We start from the raw sequence: 24911 nt of genomic DNA, 5'->3' as shown, positions 1-24911 counted from the left end.
TCTTTTTACATCTCTTTTGGAACTTATTTGTCTTTGACTTCAGAGGGAGCGGAATCAAGCATAGTTCAGGAGGCTCTTTCTAGAGAGCATTTCCTACTGTGTGTGCCAAAGATGGAGGAATAGAAAGGAAAGCAGAAATATCTTGTTCATGTCCTTCCTGTAGTCACCTACCACCTCTACACTGTGGAGTGCACCCCCAACCCCCACAAACACACAGTAGATCCTCTCTGAAACAGTAGTTGGGAGTTCTGGTGTAGTTTTTCGACTTACAGAAATTATGTCTGGAGTGTTACTGCCAAGCAGGAAACAGCTTCTGATCAAGGAGGAATTGTTTGGTTGGGCAGGAACTATTGTGTTTCATTAAAATATTGAATGAAACTGAACAGAAGCATTTACATGCCTAGGAGAGGGAATAAGCAAAAGTACTTACCGTGAAAGTGCCAGGAAAGAAGGACCAGAAGACAAAAAATTGGCTGGCAATTTTTTTTTTCCAGGAAAAAATGCCTTTAAGCTAAGCTTGGTTTGTTTCTTTAACAATAATTCTTTTCCATTCTCTACAAAGTTGTTAGCTCTTGGGTAAATACCCTGTCTTTTTGTATCCTTTTTAAATGTGGATTTGGAGCCTGTTAGTCCATTTACCCTTGGGCTCTTCCTCAAGATAGATAATCTTGGACACATCGGAAGGCAAGCCTGCCTTTGGCCACTCTGCAGGAACATTTTGTATCTAGAAGAATTCTTTTCAGAGGTTTCCTCATTTGCAATTTTCTTGTTTCCTCCTGACAGCTGTCCTTTGTTTTCCACATAAAACCAGCCTGGCTTTTCTTAGTGAGACCTAGAGACTTTAGGTTTCTACTTGTAACAGAGCAGAGTTTTTTTGTTTTTGTTTTTGTATTTGTTGTTTTGTTTTGTTTTTCCTTTGACTCCTGAATCTCCTGGTGAGCTGGGAACTATTGAAACCATGGTGGGATGTGACCCTCTTTCCACATTTTTCAAGGACATATTTATTTTGAAATCAGAGGCTTGATGTGGTGAGCCTGCCTCTGCATATGCCGGGGTGTTTTGGAATACACCAATTCTATATATGTTTAATGTCTGTCTCCTTTCCAAAGAGCTTTTAATGTTCCTTTAGACCAAGTTAGGGTTTTGTTTTTAACCCCAAAGAGAAGAAATGCAAGAGGGGGAAATGGGGTTGCCTTTGCTCCCAGAACCTAAATGAATAGTCATTGCTTATGATGCCGGTCTCCATTTGACGTTTCCCACTGCTTTGGATGTGATGTATCCGGTACTGTGAAGGTAATGATCCCCAACCACAGCAATATTCTCTAACAGGAGTATCTGTCATATTCATCGGGATTACCATGTTCATTGATTTGTGTCTGTAAATCTGCCGTTTCTACCCTTTAAATTTGATCTATAATTGGACCTCCTTAAATGGTTCAGATAAGGTAGTCTGTATTTCCTCAGTGCAGTATTGCTGTCAGCTTCTCCTTTTTCATTATACATTCAGCAGACTTGATAAAATCAGCAGGACACCTCATTTGAAACTGTTTAATCGCCGCCTTTTTCCTTTGCTAAACCATTGAGGTGGTCAAGCGATGTACACAAATCATTTTAAATAGAAAATATGGTTTTCTCTGTGACCCAGCTAAATAGATAGTGTTATGCAAAACAAGTTAAAAAGTAATAAATGCCAAAAAATCTTCTAATTGGAGTAAAAAATTGTGGGCAGCTGTATCCTCTCTCCAAAAGTAGAGTACCCTGAAATAATGCCAGAGCTCTGTACAGATAGATGACAATTTCCTAAAGATTCTCTGGGTTCTGAACAAAGCAAGTTTAAATTTTCAAATAATGCTGAGCTGCCTTTGTGTCCACTCAGGCCAGGCTTATTTGTAATGCCTTCACGGCCAACCTTGGTAGGGATAAATTTGCTCCGTTATCTGCACAGTATAACCTTTCAGACATTTGCTATTGTTGTAATAAATTTTTGTATCTTTGTCATTTTGTCTACTCAGCTCTTACTCTTCAAAGTACAAACTAAAAATAATGGCTCCAAATAAACCCCACAGAATGCAGTGTTTCACAGTTGTAGCTGGGTAACCTGGTGGCACAGCACAAAGTCCCATTACCATTGCTGGTGCCGTATCTTCCTCCCTGCCTATACGCCAAGGTGACTCTACCAGGGCCAGCTCATTAAAACATTGTCTTCTTAACGGGTTTTGTATTTAGCACTGTGTCCAGCAGCTTGCCAAGGCAAGTGGGGAACGCAAGCTTCCCCTCACAGGATAAAGGAAGTTACCGGGCACTTACCTCTTGGAAAAACACAAATTCTCCATGACCTCAATTTTAAGCTTCAGCATTTCACTGCGACTATGCAGGACTGGCCCTGCCAGTGATGGGAGGGCCAATTGCAGGATTAGCTGACCCAGTAGTAAGTGACTCCAGACTTTAGAAGAATATTGGGGTTTGCTTGGATGTGGCCTCTAGACTTGACACCTAACACTACACTTGAATGTGACACTGGGCGTGTTTGACTGTTTTTGCTGTCCCAAGGTAAACTCAAGATGAAGAAGCTGAGTGTTGGTAAAATACTCTAAAAATGCATCTTTTTCTTACAGGTTCTGGCTCCTTGGCAGCAATGGCTGTGTTTGAAGATAAGTTTAGGCCAGATATGGAGGTATGTAAGCTCCTGAAGTTTCCTTCTTTTTGATATTTTCCCACTTGTATGTCAAACATTTACAAATTGATTCCTCCTCTAGAGCTTGCACAACACTGTCATTTTGTGGACTGTTTTTGGCACAGGTTTGTTGAGGAGACCTGCTTCTTGGGAAAAACATCCTTTGTGGTGGCCCTGTTGTGTTCTCCCTCAGGCTTGAGGAGCCAGTGCTGTTCGACTTTGCTCTCTGCTCTGGGCTCTTACAGGCTCCTTGCAGTGTAGAATATTTTCCTGTGTACGGAGATTTCTGTGTCAGGGTACCAGAACAACCTGTTTTTCTGTTCTCTCACTAAAAATAGAGCAACTGTGTATGTCTTTCATGTCACACAGACCTGACCTAAAAATGGGTCACTTTTTAAAATCTCTGTAGACTTTCCAGTCTCTGGCAGAAGTTGGGACAAAATTGTGCTCACTTTCAGGGTGTGGGTCTAATGTACCAAATATATTTGTAAGGGATTGTTTCGTTATATTTCCTTTGGTATTAGAAGAGATAGAATCTTATGAAAGACATTTGGCCTGCCTACTTTAATGATACATGAATTCACCATGAAAGCTTCCCAAAAGAAATCCCTCTTGTTGCTTCCAAAGGTGTGGTCAATGTGCCGGGTGTCTGTGGTAGCAATGTTACCCACCCCACTCCGGCCCCGTCCCCAGCTGCTCTCTCTGCACCTTCTCTGAACCAGTGCTGAGGTCGGTCCTCACCGTTCCTACTTGATGTCTGTATCGCTAAGTTTTCGATAGGGAGTGTCAACTCTTTTCATAAGTTAACAGTCTACGAGTGTTTTTACCTCATTTTTTTCTGTCCTTTCGAAGTTTAAAAGTGTTTTCTTTAGAGTCCCAAGGACAGACATTGGTGAGAATGAACTTTTTGACAGTGTTTTGTGTCTGATCTTCTTTGAGGGAAGATGGCGTATTAGAGATGTTTCATTCTTCATTCTGTCATTGTCATTGCAGCAGTACATGTCATGGAGGCCCAAAGTTCTCTTTGCCCTTTAGGTTTGGGCCAACTTCTATGAGAGAGAACATGGGCTTACTGTAGTACTGATCAGCCAGGACAGGTATCTCCTGTGCCCTTGCAACACGAGGATAATACACACGTGATGTGTTCTGTGAGCGCGGCTTCCTCCTTTTCTCTTAGTTACAGGAATTAAAACATACAGAATCTAGGTAGATATTTTCTATTAAAAATGATACCATCTGAACTCCAATTAAGAAGAATAAACAGGGCCAAGTGTAAAACTGTAAATGAAATTAGAATTTTGTTCTCATTTCTCAGTGTGAAAATTTATTCCTCTATCAGCATTATTTTTTGTTTGGTGTACTTAAATACATAGAGAAAAAATTATGTATTCTAGGTCACTTAAGGAAAGGAACCAAAACCAAGGCCTCTAGTTTTCTACAGAAAAAAGGCTTAATGTCAAGCACCTCTTTAAACCACATTAATCTTTTCAGACTTTCTTGGAAGTTTTGTCTTTTCCAACTAATTAGACTCTCCATATGTTGAAGAAAACTGAGAATTGCACAAAGAGTTAAAGTCTGAGGCATATTAAAAGTGACTTGATTTTCCACTAAAGTAATTTTTATACTGTGTCAAGTCTGAACTCTTAAATAGTTCAAAGGTGGATGTGATTTGGAGAGAAGAGGAAAATATCAGCCTCCCTTCAGTAAAACTTGGGATTTTTATCATTCTGAAGAGAGCATTTCTTAGATTTAGTATGCCTGTATTTGAAACATTTAATGTTCTTCTACATTACCTGGGAGACCCCAAGACAGGCTGAAATAATTCCCATTGTATAAATTTATAATTTTAGGTTGAAATTTAACACTGCCAATTAGTGAAAAATCACTATAAAGCCCAAATGATGGTCTCAACAACTGCTAGGAGATAATACTGTAAAAGCTTGCATTCATGTTAATAGATACTTAAAAAAATATATCTTGATTTGGGAGTGTGGCTTAGTAGTAGAGTACTTGCCTATTGTGAGGCCCCGAGCCTGACCCTTAATTACCCCACAATACACACAGGTGATTTTTTTTTTTAATTAATTTATTTTTTTACACTCCTGATTTTATTCCCCTCCCAGTCCACCCCTGACTGTTCCACATCCCATGCCACCTCCCCCGGTCTCCACAAGGATGTCCCCACCCCACCAGACATGTGACATTATTTTAAGTGTGTCAATTCAACAAAAACATTAGTAAAGCTCTTTTCATGTGGTCTTTTTTAAAATGTACTCTAAGACGTTTTGCTAGGCAGTCTTGGTTCATGCCTTTAATCCTAACACTTGGGAGGTAGAGGCAGGTGGATCTACAGAGGGAGTTCCAGGATAGCCAGGACTACACAGAGAAACCTGTGTCAGAAAACAAAAAATAAAAATCAAGAAGAAAAGTGTACTAGGGAGACTTCATCCAGTCTTGGGTGACTGTGCTGTTCTGCCTTGTCCATGTACCAGCTAGGCTTTTGCTTTACTCTGAACTGTTCTCTTACAGTAACTTGATGTAGTTTACACATCATAGGATGCACAGGAGTAGAGTTACGGTCAATGAGCCTTAGCATTGTAATCACAGTAACTGTCACTGAATGAAAACGTCGAAGTTTCTTTGCCTCCAGTGTCCCTTTTCAGTCAGCTTTCTCCAGGGCCCTCTTACTTTGTCTTAGATTTACTTTCTAGATATAGTTATATAATTAGTATCATGAAATCCTGGACATTATGTGCTTGTTTTAATATTCTCTAAGACACCAGAAAGTGAGTGCACGTTGTTTATAACCAGCCTAACATAAGCCCCGGGTGAACATTGAGTCTTGGGAACAGAAGAATACTGGGGACAGATGTCACTTCAGCTCTTCTTTTCTGTAAAATATTCTTACTTTATGTTGACTTCTGATTGCTTTTGTCCACCAATGGCCGGCAGGGATTTCTTATCAATGTATGTCTCTGTGCTTTATCTTAACCTCTTCTACATATTTGGTGGCTGTTTTTAAGGGCATCTTTCCCACTTGCCAAGGAGTGGGAGCACCTTGAGTGCAAGAGGTCATGAGACAGTCTCTGTTCTTCAGCTTCCAGCTTTCAGTACTCGCTTGTCAAGGCAGGAGGACCATGAGCTAAAGCTGAGTCTGAGTCATCAAAAACCACCTGACGGCCCAAAGGGACTTTCTTCCTTTTCTGTCTGGAAAGTTCAGAACGTACTTTTGAGACAACAGGAAGATAGCCCTACAGTTCTCTACAGTGCTAGAGACATCCCATTAGGTACCCAGGGGCAGAACATGGGGCACAGGGCGAGCAAGTTCTCATTGAGAAGGAACAGTCCACAGAAGCTGCTGTCAGCCCAGCACCCTGAGATGGGCCCCTGCTGTGAGATGGGCCTCTGCTATTGTAGGTCACCTAAGCCTTGGGCTTGCCTCCAGTGAAAGCCCTTAGTTCAGAGTTTCAGAGGAGCAAGCAGCTAGCTGATGAATATAAGACACATTAAAAGACACAAAAACCCTCAGCTAGTTGATACCCGAGTGTTGCTTGGAGCAGTCTCATAATTTAAATTTTCCTGTTTTTCTCCCTTGCTGTTAGCCTGAAGGACTGAGGGTTGGGACTACCTTTATTCATTCTTTTTTCTTACATGTGTCATAGGATTGGCACCTAATGGAGGTTTAGCCGAGACAGGGTCCCAGTTTGTAGTCCAAGTTGGTCTTAGACATTTGATCTTTTTCTGCCTTCTTTATTTGGTGCTGGGATTACAGGTGTTTTTGGCACATACGTAGTCAGTCGGTATTTGTGGACAGGTAGATTCAGATGGGCCAAAAGCAACTACTGAGTTGTGCTCAGGCTCATCCCCTGTCGAAGCAGCCTATAGACTTTACCTTTGTGTTCATAGTGTTCAATTGTGTCAGAAAAGAAAAATTTATCAAGGTAGATTTTTTTTTAACTGGTGATAAGTACATTATTATTATTGTTGTTGTTATTTATTACTTAGCAAAAAGAGCTCATTTAGGCATTGTTTTAGAATAGTGGGTTTTAAATGTGAAGGGTGACATGATGCCAAGGTCAGTAATTTGAGAAGTGTTTAGACGGTGGGAAGCTGCATGTTGCCATGCCTTCTGATTCTTTTCTCTGCTGTCAAGGCTTATGTGAGACACCCGACAGTGATTGTTATCCACAGGATAGCTGGATGGGGACTCCACTGTTACTCAGACTGTGGCTTTTCAGATCATTTTCCATTCAATTGTAAGGAATGTGACTAGAGCACCTGGAAATGCTATGTTAGTCCAGAAGTGCAGACTTTGCCTTGGGGTGAGAAAGAATGAAGCTCTTGGACGGCTAACTTAGGTTACCTCTCCTTCTAGTCCCTTTCTCTATAAGAAGGAACATTTTCATTTGGCCTGGTGAGAAATTTCAACTCTTGAAGATTACAATTCATTAAAATGGGTAGAAGATTAATATTTAGTCTGTCAAGATCAATACTGTCCCCTCTTTGCACTAATTGTCAGAATACTGTGCGAGGGCCGCCGAAGGCTAGTGGTGTGCGGCAGGACCCTGACATCACAGGGAGTGGATTCAAAGGCAAACTGTCCTGCACCCTCTGGTATCGACTTGCAAATTAGCATCTGGAATCTAATTAAACAAGCTTAATGAAAGCAGCAGCTGAATGCTGCTGGAGAAGACAGTCAGCTCCCCCTCTCTGATACGTATTCTGTACCATTGGAGCTGGTCACCAAACACATTGTGAGCACAGTTAAAAAATTAGCATTTATTTGAAGAATAGAAACTGTTTTCATTCTGCTATGCATTTGGCATGCTCTGACGTCCCATGAGAGCCATGCCACAGCAGATAGTGCACAATATTTATAAATCTATGACAGGCAATAATAGCAACTTGAAAAATTCTTTTGCTAGAATCTCAAGTTGAGAGCTGCCAAAAGCTGAGAGGATCAGATCTGCAGTGGCAGCTGCTGTGCCCTACAGTTAGAATTCTAGACTTTGAAGATGCTCAACTTAAAGCAATGAAGACTGCAGGCTTAGCCAATTTTTGCAGGTTTCTAGAGCTCTGGCTCTCTGCCTTTTGAAGATGACTTGCTGAAGCTTCTACCACTGCCTGAGGCATGCTAACACCAGCAGGATCTTTCCCCCAGTCTTAGTGTGGCTTCAGCTTTAAGTAGCACATGCTTTGTCAGTGCCCACTGTGATGGCCCTTTTTGTGGTTGCAGTCCCGAGTGATGAGCTCTTACCCTGTACCCTTCAGAGGGAAAGTAGGAAGATAGATGGTGACGCATACAAGTGCCACTTCAGCCGTCTGATTTATGGAGTCATATTTCATTTCTCAACCAGTGCTGGCCTCTAGAGAAGCCCTTGCAGATTGCTAAAGATGTGAGCGGCTATCGCCCTAAAGGTTTGTGGTTATCTCACAAATATGATGCCAAACACCTAGCTCCTGAAGAAACAGGATTAATCTGTCATTGTGGGCAGCTATAGATCCATTTAAATAATGGAAGACTTGATATCAATATGCTGCTCTGACAGCAAATCTTAAAAGTGATTGTGTGTGTGTGTTTATTTAAGTAACAGAAGCAAAGCTGCAGACTTCATATCTGCTGTGCAGAAGGACAGTAGTGTCAGAAATCTGCATTATTTTGATTTAAAAAAAAAATCTGTTGTGTTTATCACAAAGGATGGTCCCAGAGGGAAATGAATGTGGTTATCTAGAAAGGGGAATGGGACTTAGGTGCTGGAGGATTGCTGCTACAGTATGGGTCTGGATGCATGTCTGCAAGCCAAGTTTCACAGACCTACCTGCAGTTTGCTGAGAGGAATAGATGCAGGCAGTAAGACACCTTCTATGGCTTTCTAAAACATGGTGAGTGTCTTCTGGTTAGTAGTAGGTTGAAAATGTCACATAACGACCACTAAGAGGATCTCACACTTAGGCTTAGTGGTTTATGGCATAGAGCGGTGAGAGCCTTCCTTTCCATCAGAAAGCTCACCATCTACGATAGACCTGTGTGGTAGATATGAGTACAGCATATGTCTGTGTGTCATGGAAATGTTGCTTTTGGGAAAGGATAGTGAATGGAGTGACTGTAGTTTCAGATATTTACTGGAGTCAGTGTTTTGTTATCCACACTTTGAAGGAATGAAAACCAGGCTGTAGGAAGATCAGTAACCTATGTGAGGTTACACAGATGGTCAGCAATGAGGTCAGAATTTGAACTTTTACCAGTCTGACTTTGGAGTTGTTTTGCTGAAACCAACTACTGTGTTTTGTCTCTTTGCTCAGTGTGTAATTCTCTGACAATAGAGTGGAAGGTATGTTACTCGTGGGGCAGGTCTTGTGAAGACAGCAGAATGCCAAGCATATGTCAGAAGGGGCCCACAAATATCAGCTTACTTGTCTGATGAGCTCAGCCACAGGAGAGAGACCTGAGCAGGAAAGAGGAGAGGAGGGGCAGGGGAAGGAGGGGCAATACATTTGGCTATGCTTTCTTCTCTTTGTTCTCTTTGTTTGATTGGTTTTTTTTTTTTTTTTTTTTTGGACTGGGTTTCTCTGAGGAGAAACCTTGCATGTCCTGAAATGTACTCTATAGACCAGGCTAACTTCAAACTCAAGAGATCTGCCTGCCTCTGCCTCCCAAATGCTGGGAGTAAAGGCTTGCACCACCTCTGCCCTGCTTCTTTTCTTAGATTGTAAAACTTTTTGATTTTTTCCCCTTATTTTCATCTTTACGTGTTCCCCATTCTAAATATTCGATGGTTTTTCTCCCCCAAAGTTTTCTGATGATATTTATTCACGAGAGTTGTTTTCTCTAGATGGCTGATGCATAGATGACATAATCCTCCTCAGATTTAGTGATGGGACTAAGAGCTCTTTAAATGCTGGTGAGTGGCATTTGTCCATTTGAGGCAAGTCACAAATAACTGGGACAGGGAAAAGCAAAGCAAGACTATTGCATTTGAATAATGAGGTGCTCTCTCTTCCCCAACTGCCAAAACTTTTTAATCTTCGTCAACAATTGTTCTGTCCGCCATCCTATTTAGGTCGCATCTGTGGACTCTGAGCTCAGGACCCTGACAAGCAGCATATGAATTCTGTATTCATTAGTGATCTTGATCCTAATGCCTCTGTCCCTGCCACAGGGGCTCAGGTGTGGAAGCTGCTGGTTCATTCTCCCAGCTGACACCAAGAGGTTTAATGACTCTACAGGAAGGTGACCACTAACTGGGAGGTTTGCTGGCAGAATCCACACCACAGAGAGTGGTGATCAAGGAGGACTATGGGTGTTTAGCAGAGCACCTTCCTGTGCAGCTTGAACCCCATTGACATCAAACACAGTTTTAAGTAAATGCAATTTTTTAAAAAGGCCTGACCTTTAACAAATAGTAGAGATAGTGTCAGCTTAGTGAGCTTCACTTGACTTAGTTTTTCAGATTTCAATTTTTAAGCTCATATTTATGTGGTAGCTATATCAGTTTAAATATCTTATGTCTAGAGGAAAATGTGCAGTTTAAACCAAGATTCTTTCAGTGCTGGCCCTTTTGTTTATTGTGATCTTTTGCTTTTAAAAATTATTAGAGTGTAGTTAGGTAGTGGTGGCACATGCCTTTAATACCAGCAGAAGTAGGTAGATATCTTGAGCTCGAGGCCAGCGTGGTCTACATACCAGGACAATCAGGGCCACACAGAGAAACCCTGATTCAACCACAACAGCAGCAGCAGCAGCAGCAACAACAACAATAACACCCCAAAACTAGAGCATGGATTTATTGACTAACTTGTGACATGTCATTAAGTATTTTGACCTTTTTTTAGGTCACCGTGTTCTAGACAAGTTATTATCTAGTGACAGTTTCATTGATGTACGTAGTTCACACCCATGTAGTTTGCCTGTGTATAAGTCAGCAGCTTGTACTGTGTTAATAAGAGTTGTATAGCTAGCACTACATTCAGGTTTAGAGTATTTTCAAACTTTCTCTGATTCAAAAGACCAACATTGTGTCTTTGCCTATTTCCTGCCAAGCCACATGTTCTGGACTTGGATGTCACTGTATGTGTTGGTCATGTGTGTGCTGTGTGTGTGTGTGTCTGTGTGTGTGTGTGTCTGTGTGTCCTTATTTTAATAATGTTTCATTCATGTTGTGGCAGGTATCAGCACTTTATTGTTTTACTGGTGGGGTGGTCCGTTATATAGACATAGCATACTTTGTATATCCATTAGTTGATGAACATTTGGATTATTTCTACTGTTTGGCTACTCTACTGTGAACCTCTCTTGTACATTTGTGGAGCGGGACTAACCTTTTATGGGTGCTGCCGGCTCATTCCATAATTTCTGCGTGGGTAGCAGCATAGGAAGGTTGTGATTGCTTTGCATCCTTACCAGTGCTTGCCACCTCGCATTTTGAGTACAGTTATCCAGGTAAGGGCGAATGGAATCTCCCTTCAGCTTTAATGACTCCCTTATTAAGAACAGGTGTGACTATGGACATGTGCAGATTGAACAGTTTAATATTGGACATGCTTATGAACTCTGGTTTGGAGGATTGATGGGGCTGATTGTGTATTTCTTTAAATAGTGAAAGATCATTTCAAGGCTCTTTTGAAGGTTGTTTCTGTGATTTTTTTTCCCCCCTTTGATCATAATTTCTACTTACTGGTTTTCCTTAAGACCAGAAGCATTAGATATAGTAAAATTGTGCCTTTATACTAGATAAAGAAAATACATTAATTTCTTTAGTACTACTATTTTCTCTGGTTTTAAAACTTAAGGTTTAGGAAGTGTCAGAACCCCCAAGACACACTCCCATAAGCCCTGCATAGAATTATTTATAGTGCTGCTTTCCAGTGGAATTGATTAGTGAAGCTTAGCAATAAATAGATACTGAAATCGGCATTTACGGGTTAGTAGGCAGTTTGAGGGAATTCCCCGCCAACTCTTGATGGATGATAATGGGAAGCACTTGATGGCATGCTACCTGCCAGCTCAGATGTATAGTCAACATTTTTAGAAATCGTGATGGCGGAGTTGGAGTTAGGGGAAAGAGTTAGGGCTAAGGTCAGAGAAGGGAGGGATTATAGTCTACACTGTAGAGTGGGAAGACTCTAAAGTGGGAGGCATGTCAAATTCGTTCTCTCTTTTAAAGTGAGTTTGATGCAAGACTCTGGGTTCTATCTTGAGCATTGGGGGAAGGAAAAAAAGAATAATCTTTGAAAACAACACCAAAATGGGCTGGCAAGATGGCTCTTGCAAAAGCACTTGTCATGAAAGCCTGGGGACATGAGTTTCATCTCTGGAACCCATGATGGAAGGAGAGAAATTAATCTCTTTAGTTGTCTTCTGACCCCCTCTCCCCCCAGATATACATTATGGTATGTGGGTGCTCAGAGGTCCCCGACCCCAAACACAACAATCATAAGTAGAACTGACGTTTCCTAAAATGTGAGTGTGTGTTCTTTTGAAGTGGAACCCAGCTCAGCCTACCCCGGAATGGCAGAAAGGGACATCCTGCATTAAGGCAACTCTCCCCGGTTTTCCCCGTTCAGAGCAGTGTTCTTATGGAACCTTAGAGGGCAAAGTTTTCTTTGGTATTGTATCCGATCCTTGCATACAGTATTTGGATTTGACAAGATATTGCTTTTTTCTCCCTTTGGTTCTTTGGGATTCCAGAGCCTTCCTGACTTAGATGTGGATGCTTAGATGTCCATTCCTCTGGCAAGTCCCTGTCTTCTCAGCTCTCCCCAGAATGCCAGTTTACTGTTAGTGGGTGCTTTTCATTTCTACCCTTATTACATTTGACTTTCAGTAAAAGTTGAAAGTCAGATAGTTGGGGTATGGGATTGTGAAGGATTACATTTGTCCTGCCTGTTCTGTTTAATCTTGGGAAGCAAAGGAACAGAAGCTAAGAGGGAAAGTCAGTATTCCCAAATCCCCTTTGTGGGGGAGGGGTTCTTCTTGGACCAGATTTCTAGAACTCAAGATTTAATAAATCTTAGGAAAGTGACTCTGTAAATCCTAAGGGCATTTTATTTCTGATTCTTTGAGGAATAATTAGAGGATGTTTACAAATAGTGACCTGGCAAGTGCATTGACTTTAATTCTTTTAAAGAGTTTTTCTGCTAAATCTGTGCTGAGTTTCACACTGTGACAGAACCAGTATGTGACCACTCAGCGTTCTTGCTGGTGCCAGCTGAGTGCAGCACACTGCACATGGTGCTGGGCCAGGAGTGCTGCTGGAAGAGGCCATCCGAAGTATAGCAGAGACTTCCTGTGCAGCCATTAGCAAAGCAGATGTAAAGAGGAACTCTCCTACACCCCAGTCGATAGGTAATTATTTGTGATGCATTTCTTTGGAGCAGGTGCTCTTTTTGAAATGCGTTTGCTTCACATATTTCCTGTAGCTGTGAAGTATAAAGAGACTGTACCATGTAGGAGAAATATTTCACAGTATGTTGTTGTCTGCATATGTGGCAAAAATCCAGCAGGCAAAGTAAGGCTTAGTGTGTAGGGGCTGTACGTTCAGAGGGCAGGAGCCAGATGCAGGGGTACCTAGTGTCTGCTGATGTCCGTGTGTAAGTAGAATGAGAAAGAAGATAATTCTGCTTAAATACTATGCGTTGTGATGTCAAAGAGTAAGTGGTGTCTTCACCTCTTGTCTAATAGCTTTGCCTTTATTGACTTGAGTCTCACATAATTTAAAGTCTTAAAAATGATCCCTTTATCTTCCTGGTACTGAGTTGACACCAAAATTTGGGACACCAGAGTTCTTTAGGAGAAGAATAAAAGAAGCTCATAAATAATTGTTTAGCATAACTACCTCCAAGTGACTGTTGGGAGTGTGGGGTGTGAGCGCAGAGTCTAGTGTCAAAATCAGGCTGTGTTACAAATCCAAGGAGCCGCCTGTGGTCAGAAGCTTGTATCCTCTCGAACAATGGATTTCTGCTTTTCTTGTGTGTGTGTTAGAGAAATACAAGATGAAGCATAAGACTGAGTGTTAGTGGATGGTAGCATGGAATCCTGTAAGTTTGCGTTGGCAGGTAATTTGGCATAAATTGTTAATGTAAATCTGGGTTAGTGGTGAAGATGTTATTTTAGTAAAAAAGATAAACTGCTGATTAATTCAGCATAGAACTCAATTACAAATTGAAAGTGTCTCTGCGGGACTCCTGGGCCCTAAAGACAGCAGATGTTGAATTGATACTCCAGCATATTTCACAGTGGTATGAAATATTAACATGGTTTATTATACTTGTGTGGTGTGCGATATCAGGAAGGGGGAGGTGCTGGGCATGTGGGTGTGCAAAGCAACTCAACATTACACATCCACTAATACACACTGAAGTGTGATTAGGAATTATAGGAAGTCCCCCCCCCCTTTTTTTTTCCCTTTTTAAAAAATGAATTGGCTCTGTGGAGAAATTATGCTTAAAATAACATTTGGGGGCTAAACATTTAAATGTAGTGTCTGTGTAGTAGGTTTATGTTATACATACTGGTTAACATAAAAAAAATGGCAGGCATGGTACACAGGTATTTAAGCATTCAGAGAGGTTTCTACTTGCAAGAGTGAGGCCTAGAGGGCCTGAATTGAGTTCACTGAATCACTGGTCAGCTTTGATGACCTAGAAAGTTTTAAGTTGCTTCTGTGTTGTTTTTACCTTCTAATCTAAACCATGGTAATTAAAAACAAAAACAAAGCACAAAACTGTATTTTGCACAGGCAGAGAAATTTCATTTCTAGGAAAAAGAATGCCCCCGTTTTATATATCTGTCTTCTCATGGGGAAAGTTAGCAGATTTTCGTGCATTGAAATACCTGAGCAAACAGCTGCCAATATTGGAAGGAATTGGTGATTCTTAAGAAGAGAGGAGTGCAATTCAAGTTGTCTTAGATGAGATATTTCAAAGCCATTACCACTTTGGCTTTGGGTTTTTTGGGTTTTTGTTTTGTTTTGTTTTGTTTTTTGTTTTTTTTTAATGACAGCTTATACAAATGGTAGTTTGGAAGCTGGAGTAAAATATAAAATAGTTCGAGAAGTGGTGAAATGATTGTGGTTAAGAGTGACTGTCATACTCTCAGCTTACTGTGAAGACTTTTTAAAAAGGTGCCCATTCTCTCAGACTCCTAAGCAGCAAACTTGGTAAAGATAAGCCATTATCCATAGCCCCAGAAGAAAAGCTGAGTGGCCACGGGAGTCTCTGAGGAGCTCTCTGTGTAAGCTGTTGACAGGCAGCAGTCCTTCAGAAATATGGAGGTTGGGTTTGTATTCAGACAAGGTTTGTTGATCTAGTGTATGGACTGGCCCACAAACAGCTACTGAAAGTATGTGGAGAAATACTCAAGAAACTGGCAAACGGGGCAGGTTTTAGAGGTAAGATGTCGGGGTTGTGGGGAAGGTCCGACGATGATGCACTGCTGGAATTTCCCCAGGGGACTTTGAGACAATTGCAGAGAGCATGCAGCTTGTCACTTACATTGTTTGTCTTGGGGGGTCGTGGAAGAGTAGGACACCAGCCCAAAGAGGAGTTTATTCTGTACTAAGGTATTTGGTGAGGTTCTGCCGTTTGTAGTCCTAGAAGTTGAGCATGTTTGGAAATAGGGAAACAAAACTCCAGACATGTACCTTGTCCAAAGTTGTTTGAGTGGTCATCTTTTGAGTTAGTGTGGCCTTTTAATTAGCATGTGTTCTCCACCAAGTGCTAGTACTGGAGCTTAGCAGCCCTGTGCCTGCATGCTGCCTGTGAATATTTCAGTTTAGAAAGGTGCCACGTTCCATTAGAGGTGGTTGTGTTTCAGCAGTGGGTGCGGGAGCTGTGTAGACTTTTCAGATGTCCTTTGAGATTTATGTGGCAGTGTAATTGGGAGTTGCTGGTACTTAGTGTGTTGTGCATGGTAGAATGTGAGATTACCAGCTGTAATGAGACCCCAGCAGCATACCTCAGGAAGGTGGTTAAAGTTTTAACCTTCACAGATAATGTTACTTGTGGTTTTCTGTGAGATAATTTATACCACTCTTTCCTAGCCCTGAAGCTGTGCAGAAACTAAAACTGATATCAGGTTGTGCTAAACACCACACACACACACACACACACACACACACACACACACTCACACACACACACAAACACACACGCGCTTCTTGGTTATATAGCTTTGTGAAAATGCTTCCAGAGAGCACTGTGTCTGTGTAATATAGCATACTGGTAGTTACAGCACTGGAGTATCATTTCCTAAAATTGGAACTGTGATGATAGCAGAAAATTAAAGAGATATCATGATCTGTTGACCTCTTGACAAATACATTGGCTTTTAACTCAGATGAAAACTGAATGTAGTAGTAACACTCCTTTCCAGCACTTGGGAAGCTGAGACAGGAGGATAGTGTGAACTGCCTAGCAAACTCTGTCTCAGAAGAACTTTACCCCCGTCCCCAATACATTCTTTATTTCATAGATATGGGTGTTTGCTTGCATGTACACGTGTACAGTACACCACATGTGTATATCTGGCGGCCAAGGCGGTCAGAAGAATGTATTGGATCCCCAGAACTAGAGTGACAGTTGAAAGCTATCATGTGGGTGCTGGGAACCCAAGCCAGATACTTTACAAAAGCAGCCAATGCTCTTAACTGCTGAGCCATCTCTCTAGCCCCAAAAAAGGATTTTTTTTAAAAAAAAAAAAGCCCAGATGAGTTGTTGGAGTAAAGGAGCACCAAGACTGGTGTGATGAGTGTGTGCATTTTGAAGAAACCTGCTTGTGCCTTGGACCTTTGCTTTTCCTGCAGCTCTGCATAGGCCTGCTAATAAAATAGTTCACGTCTAATGTGGATTGGAACCAGCCCTTCAAGGGGCACCTTGGAAAGAGGGGGTATTTAAATTGCTAGTCAAAAGCTTACTCTCTAGCCTCTTCTCTCAAAACTTTTAAAGAAAGTTGTTCTTGCCTTTTAATTTTGTTAAAGATTTACAATTAATAAATGGCCTTATGAAAACAAAGTTAGATGGCCTCTTTTTATTGCTGACTCACAAAGTGAAGAATTGGACTCACTCTGTTTGGGGAGAGCTGCATTTTAGAAAATGTGAGCCTGTGGATCTTTTAGGCTTCTACATAAGATTTGTTAAGGACAGACGGTACAGTGCAGTCATCGGGAAGGTCTCAGTTTTTTCCAGATGTAACCAGCTGGACACAGGAGGGATGTTAGAGTTGCATGGATTAAGCCACAGTAATGCCATAATTTTACAGGGAAAGTGATGTAGACCTGTAAGTATTGGTCAGCCCCAGCTAATTAATGACTAAACAAACGTCATTAGTATTGCGTTTATTGTTTGTAGGTTGTCTCCTTAGGTGAACAAAGTATAGACTTTGGGGTCAGACCAAATGGTTTTATCTGAGGCCTTTCAGGGTCTGTCTGCCCAAGCACCATTGGATTATCCTCTGCTGCTTGATTTCTTGCATTTGTGAAATTGGTGTGGTGGGAAGGGGGCACTTGAGGGCTTTTTTTTTTTTTTTTTGAAGAGTAAGTGGGAAGGGATGTGCATAGTGTTTCTCTACCTCCTTTAGGAGCTTCTGATGAAAGAGAGGAAACAATGCGAATGTGCTTTCTGATTCACCTCCGAAATAGAGAAGTAAATTCTATGTGGAAGGCACAATGGCAGCTAACACTTAAGACTTCATATTGAATTTCACTTGCAGTAGGATGGCTGCTTTCATAATTGATTCATAGGCTCTGAGTTAGGTGCTGTTATTATCAGTTCTGGAAGAGTGAGGCTTTGCCTGGCTGGCAAAAGCTAGCAAAAACAGGAATCAAGCAAGGCACTGGACTAGCAACTTCCACTGTGCTTCAGAACTTTGTGTAATTAGAGTCCACACAGGAACAAATAATACGTTAAACCATAGATGCTATGCTAGGTTAGGGTGCCTTGTAGACAAGACCTAAAACTGCTGTGCGATAAAACCACTGAGGTCACACAGCTGGTAATTAGCAGGGCTGGGGTCATGTTTAGTCTTTAGTTCTTAAACTATGCCCATCAGATCCGACTCTAGAAGTCTTATTGTCCCTTCCTTTCTTCATTCCTTTCTTTCAAGATGGGGAGTCACTGCATAGTCCTGATTGGCTGGAACTATGCAGAGCAGGCTAGGTTCAAATTTGAGACAAACCTCCTGCTTTTGCCTCTTGAATCCTGGGGTACAGAGGATTGGCCTCACATCTGGCTTCTTTGTGTCCTTTTAGAAGCATCTCTTCTCCACCCTTAAGGAACTGAGAGTCTGTGTGAAGGCTTTTCCTCAGGGCTGAGGTCATCAGCTTGGTCCTCAGAGGGTTAGCTTCTACTTAGGTTACCATTCTTTCTTGTTTTGTTTTTCAAGCAGTCTTACTATGCATCCCTGGCTGCTAGCGCTTGAAAGGTAGACCAGGTTGGCCTTTCGAGCTCACAGAGCTCTTCCTCTACCTCCTGAGTGCAAAGATGGATGCCACCACACCCACCAGTTAGCTTTCTTAAGCTTTTCTCCTTTTTCTTCCTCATATCTTGCCCTCACACAGGGCGGCCGTCCTTGGGCCTATGGTGGTCGCTTGGTGCTTCTTTCTGCACACTTGCATCCCTTGTGCCCAAGTTAACTAATCCTGTGTCTTCATTCAGTGGTACTCCAGGGGCCAGATGGGAGTTTTTCATAGTCCTGCCACTCACAAAATGGGAAATGGCATTTACAAGTTGATTCTTGCCCAGGTAGGTTTTTTGTTGTTATTTCACTTGTCACCTCTCCCCTGTAAGTTCAGTAAACTTTCAGTGATTCTACCTTAACTTGATCTTGTCCCTTTCTGGTGACACTGTTTAGGGAGTCTATTATAGAAGGCTATAATATAATATAATAATAATAATATAATAATTATAGCCTTCTATAATAGACTCCCTAAACGTTATGTTTATGTCGTTAATGTAGGGATTATATCAATTAGTCTTTCCATCAACCCACCAGAAAAAATAGTTGCTAAGAAGTTATACAGATCCCTTGTGTGCATGCTGCATTCATTCAAAGGAGTGTTTAGTGGCCATGGCCATGGCATGGGAGAAGTCGAGGTGGGCACCCTCTCTTGACCCTTCCTGAACTCAAACTTGCTCATCTCTTCCTCTTTTCCTACCAGTGGACCAAGCTGTCCTCTCCACCTGCTCCTGCTTTGGTCTCTCCTCCACTATGCCCAGTCCTAGATTCTGCAAACATACGATTAATCACATCAGCCTGTAGCTTCAAATGTGCATGGCTTCCCAGTGCTTAGCAGGGCTGAGGCTGTATGATGTGGAAGGTTCTCAGGAATTCAGCTCCACTGAACTACCTGCCTATGTCAGGAGAAGAGTCAGGGCCTTCCTCACTCCCAGGTCCTGACTGTCCTGACACACTACTTCTGCTCCTTGTGTTGGCTTGATATCACCCGTGTCTCAAGACTTGGCCCAGTCTTCATGACTTGACACATGAAACCTCTGACTAACCACAACTTCCTTGTCATGCCTGCCTCTTGGTAGCTCTTATTTTGCCATAGGAAGATTACCTATTCTTTTCTCCTTAGGCTTGTTCCTCCCTGGTAGGCTTTGCGCAGACCTCATCACTGGCACAGTGGTTCCTGCAGTATGTCCTTGCATCCAGGCATGAGTTCATTTGAAGCTCATCCGACCTCCACATTCTGTGAACAATTTTGTATCACTTGGAGTTTGCTTTATTCATAACTGTTTCCTAGGACAAGGATACACTCTCCAACCCTGGTTCTTCTGCCCATTATTCCTAGACCTTTAGGCTATGGAAGCAGAAATGGTATAGAGGACACCACCTACATCGGCTCTGAATATATGCAATTACTTGGCCACAGATTGGGGCCTGCCTCTTTGCTGAGCCCTGTAGTGCAAATTCCTGTCTGTTTCTGTCTCCTTTCCCAGCACATTTTTGCCTTCTTCCCTCTCTGTGTTGAGAATTGAACCTAGGGCTTCACATAAGCTATAGTTACCCCATGACTGAACTGCATCCCCAGCCCAAGGTCCAACCTCCCTACCTTCTTCCCCATTATCAGTCGTAAACTCTGTGTGTCTCTAGAACTGGCCATTTCATTTCCAGAGAGAGATAATAGATTTTGAGAATTTCTGGGTATATATTTTTTAAAGATATGTTTGTTTATTTATTATATATAAGTACACTGTAGCTCTCTTTAGACACACCAGAAGAGGGCATCAGATCTCATTACAGATGGTTGTGAGCCACCATGTGGTTGCTGAGATTAGAACTCAGGATCTCTGAAAGAGCAGTCAGTGCTCTTAACTGCTGAGCCATCTTTCCAGCCCCTCTCATATTCTTTTTAAATCTAGGCTTTGTCCTTTTCTCTTCTTACATTTGATTCAATGCAGCCTTGGAAATGTATATTTGTGCACACTGTGCTGTGAACACTGATTTCCTCTCCTTGTGGAAAGCAATATGTTCTCATGTCTTTTGGTCCTTTTCCCTCTGGAAGCGTAGGTATTTTTCTTTCCATTCACTTTCACAGATTACAGAGAAACCACTTGCCCGCCACCAGTTTTCCTAATGGTAGGATAGGGAGAGAGACTTTGGTGGTGCCAGGCACTAGTTTGGCACACGTTCTTGGCTCTTTTCACACATAACTGAGTGCCTCAAGGAGCATCAGCCAAGCTTTGTGTACATCCCTGTGTCCTCACCTGCAGAAGCAGAGGACGGCTGGGTAAGCATGCACCATGTCTAGCACAGCAATTCTCCACAGTTTATTCTTCTACCCTAGAACTCACCAATAGATTTGTAAACATATACACCTAGGGCATTCCTGTCTTTTTATTCTTCCTTATAGCTCTTGGCTGAGGCACTGTCTGCATTCTTTCAAGCTACAGCTCAGAGAGTGATCGGGCTATCCAGAGCTTCATTTTTGTTTTCTGGCCCACTGTGACTGTGTTGCCCAATTGGGCCTTCCCATCCTTGCTAAGAACCCTTAAAATCTCTCCTGCACTCACCACAAGCTTTCCCTGATGACTTGTATCACCCACATAACTGGTGCACTCTTGTACCCACAGGTGGCCCACTCTGTCCCAAGAGAATAGCTTTCACCACTGCAATTATAAAGACACATTCCACCTTGCTTAAAGACTTACCTATTTAAGTTTTTGTAAAGGTTTATTTTAAATGTTAAGTGGGTATGTATTTGCACATGAGTGCAGGTAATGACCGATGCCTAAGCCATTAGATCCCCTGGAGCTAGAGTTACAGGCTACCTGGCTTGGGTGCTAGGAATTGAAGTCAGGTAATTTGCAAGAGTAGCAATCACTCTTAACCACTGAGCCATCTCTTTAGCCCTCTTAAGTTTTGTTTTTTTGAGATGAGGTTTTCCCTGAGCCCAGGCCAACCTTGAACGTAATCATGCTCCTGCAGTGTGGGCTTAGATCACAGGTATCAGCTGAAGTACCTGGCTCGCTGTTGACTTTAAAGGCACGGTTGCGATTCCCTTCCACGTTGCGATTCCCAGGTGTTCACAGGCAGGCCTTTTACTCCAGAGCTCAAGCCAGACCCAGAATTTGGATGTCTTTACTTTGCTACCCACCCCAATCTAAAAAACAAATTAGTGTTTCCACTAAAAAGGATGTGGCTACACATGGGCTGTATCAGATTTGTGCAGAAAGCCTACTGCTGGGGGAGGGGCTGTTTTAAATACTCCTTTGAATGCTTTACGTTTTATTCACCTACCAGCAATTAAATTTTAGGCCTCATCAATGGCATAGTTAAGACTTCATCGTACTAGCAAGTCCCTACAAAATAACATGTTCGAGCCCTTTTCTTCCTTGCTGTCAATTGTCCTTGACTGGTCTCCAGTTGAGACTGGTGTAATTTTGGAATTTCTCACTTTGCTGTTGGCCTGTCCTGTGGCTTCATCTTTGAGTCTCACAAAGCTGTGTGTGTGTTTGAAGTTGAGATTGTTCCTTAATTTATTGCTGTACATGTTGCACACTGACATCCTAGGATACAAATGGAAAAGGTGTGTGGTGCAGAAGTGTGGTTTTCTCTTTATGGAATCTAAACTTGAATCACACACCCAGACTTAACCTGCTCTGCTTCAGATCATCTGAGTAGTAGAATATATTACTGCTTGTGCATATGTGTTGTATACTTGGTGATGGTGCTAAGGTTGGTAGGGTTCAGGGCCTCTGTTCAATAGGCAGTCAGACACTGATCCCCACCTCCAGTACAGAACAGCAGGCTGTTCCAAATCAAAGAAAGGTTATATAAGCTTTCTAAGATTAATTTGGATTATTTTAATAAACTAAATTCTGATACCTTACCTCCCTCTTTCCCTCCCCTCTCTCTATGAGATGTATATCCTCACTATCCTGGAACTCATGATGTTCTACATTTGCCTCAGGAGTACTAGGACTAAAACATTCACACTATGCTCAGCCATTTCTATAATCTGTGGTAGCCATATAATTGAGGAGGTCTCTTGATCCCATCTCTCCTTACTGAAATTTGAATCCTGTGACTAGCATCTGCCCAGCCATCTCATACTTGGTTCTAAGGAGTTAACTATATGTTGTCAGTAAAGGAGCAAAATTTTGGCAATTAATGAGAGTAAATGTAGATCAGTAGCAGATAGAAAAAGGAATAGAATCTATGCGAGAATTAGAGTACCATGCTATCTCACATCCTTATCAGAGGAAACCAAGGAGGAGAACCAACTTCTCCAGTTTCTGGTAGAAGGCAAAGGGATGCTCCTGTGATGCTGTGAAACAATAGGAGTTGAACTAAGGGCTCAGAAGGTAAAGTTCTTGGACACTGAAGAAGCTTGAGGACTGAGTGCAGTGGGTCCACTAAGACAGGCAGGTTCCCTGGGGCTGGCTGACCCAGTGTAGCCAGTCAGTAAGTAAACCTATCTTAAAAAAAAAAAAAATGGGCTGGAGAGATGGCTGGCTCATAGCTGTCTGCAACTCCAAGATCCAGTGCCCTCATACAGACAAGCACACAGGCAAAACACCAATGTATGTATAAATAAATAAATAGATATTTTAAAAAGTGTGGAGAGCAGTTGAGGAAGATACCAGCATCACCCTGTGGTTTCCCCATGCACACATTGACATATCCTGTTCCCAGCCAGTAAAACAAACAGTAGATAGAGCTCTGCCTGCCCTTTATCCCCTTCCCACCCCTTTCAATCTAGCTGCTTACCAGAGGGTATTTTTCTGCAAATGATCAGCTCTGTTTCTTTTTAATTCTAAAATTTTTAGTTACAAATGTATTGTCTCAAATGATTGGCTACACACACGAATGAACACACAAACACACACACACACACACACACGATTAATTTGAGGCTGAACTGTGCGGGGTGCCCATTGGCTGGCAGACCTACATTGTACTCTGGTGACATTGCTGATCTGAAAATCACTATAGTGAGAAGAGGAATTGGATTGCAGCTATAGATGGGATAACGTGGAGAAGTTTCTCTGCAGTGCTCTTTGGACCCATACCGTAGCGGTGCTGAGGTAATCTATCAGTTTGTGAGTGTCTACAAAACACAACTCTCTAGATAACAGGTTTAAAGTAAAGATTTAATACAGTCTCCATCTCCTATGATGTTGCAGTGACAGTTTAAAACTCATTCTCTAAATCTCAGCAGACTTTATAGCTAGCAGTGGGCCAATATAAAGTTTAATAGCGTTACAACACATAAATCATCTTTTAAAGATGCTACTAGTAGCTCCAATATTAAATGCAGACAATCGCCTGTGGTATAAATAATTTATCAAACACCGTTTCAGATTAGCCTTCCATGCTGAGTTATTTATTTTAGCCTTTTCTGTACGATTCCTAAGGCACTTTTTGAAAGATCCATTACTGGTCAGTTTAATGAACTTGGGGGTCTGTTTTGTCCCCTCAAGCACTCGGGTACAGCTGTGGTGACCATTACATGGCCGACGTGGACCTCTTTGTGCCTTTTACAAGTGCTGCCCATTTGTCATGTAGCGGTAAATGGAGCTGCACATTGGAGTCCAGGGACACATTGTGCGGTGCAGTGATGGAGACAAACAGATAGCTCTATAAAGTGCTGCTTGTCACAGCTGACTTGGAGTACAGTACATCACTCTTATTGTAATCTCATTTAAGAAGCAGGGTGGCCCGGGGGACTGATATTCCCAGTTAGTTTGGTCTTTGTAGCCATAAAGCAGGAAGTGCTCCTTTTATATTCTCTGAACTTTTAGGGAGTGTGGTTTGCTTGGATTAATTATTACAGGGACTTCTCCATGGCATTGGGTGAAGGTTTGTCAGCAAGTTTGTCTGGACCACCTTTTCCAAGCATGAAGTTTGGTACCTGCAGCCGCTGTTGAAAGGTGGACTGTCTCCTGGCTTGCTTTATCAAATAAGCTGCCTACCTTTAAGCATTTGCCGTGTACCAGTCACTGTAGTAGGTACTTTCTGTATTTGATTTTTACTTTGTGCAGCAAACCTACGAGGTAGAATTTACTATTTTATTACAGAGAAGGGAGACATCTCAGAGAAGTGGCTACTTGCTCCCAGCTATACAGCAGGAAGTAGGAGTCTGAAGATGCAGTTCTGCCTGCCTGCTTTCACACTGCCAGATGACCTTGAACCAGAGACCCTCAGGTTTTTCTGTCATCAGGGCCATGGTGGACTTCTGCCTGAATGATTCAAAGCTGCTCTTGTCCTGAGGGGCTATTTTTCTAGTAGCTGGGATGTACCCTGCTGCTCTAACACTAAATCTCTAAGTTCCCTTGAGATAAGCAGTGTAAATCCATGAGCAGCTGGCCGGTTGGAGAAGGATGCCAGCGCAGTAGGGGGAGAACAGAGCACCTGGGGTAGGCCATCTGGGGGTGCAGGGTCTGCAGGGCTAGGTCAGAGCCCCCTAAGCAGCACCTGTCCCAGGCAGATGTTGCTCAGGACCCAGGTCACCTCAGATCTTCCAGAAAAGTGAGGTGTACACAGTGCTAGAAAGAATGAATCCTAGAGGAAGAAACATGTTTTCAGAATATTCTGTGGGCCAAAGATGATAAAACATGGTGTTTTCTCTACCTCTCTGAAAGTTTTTTGATAATTTTCTAAAAGAATGGTAGCACATATTAAAAGCAAGTTATTTAGTTGTGAAATTTTACTCTAGAGAAGATGCCTAGTAATATAGATACATCTGTACCTGGAAATCTATTTGTAAAGTACCATGTTCAAGGACAACATTTA

General features: G+C 42.1%; 1 protein-coding gene across 1 annotated transcript in view; it reads left to right on the top strand.

The window, feature by feature from the left end:
* Psmb7 (proteasome 20S subunit beta 7) overlaps nucleotides 1–24911 on the top strand; it is a 60006-nt gene that overhangs the window by 28565 nt on the left and 6530 nt on the right. The window contains exon 6 of the mRNA NM_053532.1: nucleotides 2616–2674. Within this exon, the coding sequence (NP_445984.1) occupies nucleotides 2616–2674 (59 nt within the window). The remainder of the gene's footprint in view (nucleotides 1–2615; nucleotides 2675–24911) is intronic.

The sequence above is a fragment of the Rattus norvegicus genome, chromosome 3 (assembly GCF_021556685.1).
Source record: "Rattus norvegicus strain SHRSP/BbbUtx chromosome 3, alternate assembly SHRSP_T2T, whole genome shotgun sequence".
NCBI classification, from domain to species: domain Eukaryota; kingdom Metazoa; phylum Chordata; class Mammalia; order Rodentia; family Muridae; genus Rattus; species Rattus norvegicus.
This window is presented reverse-complemented; position numbering and strand designations above follow the sequence as displayed.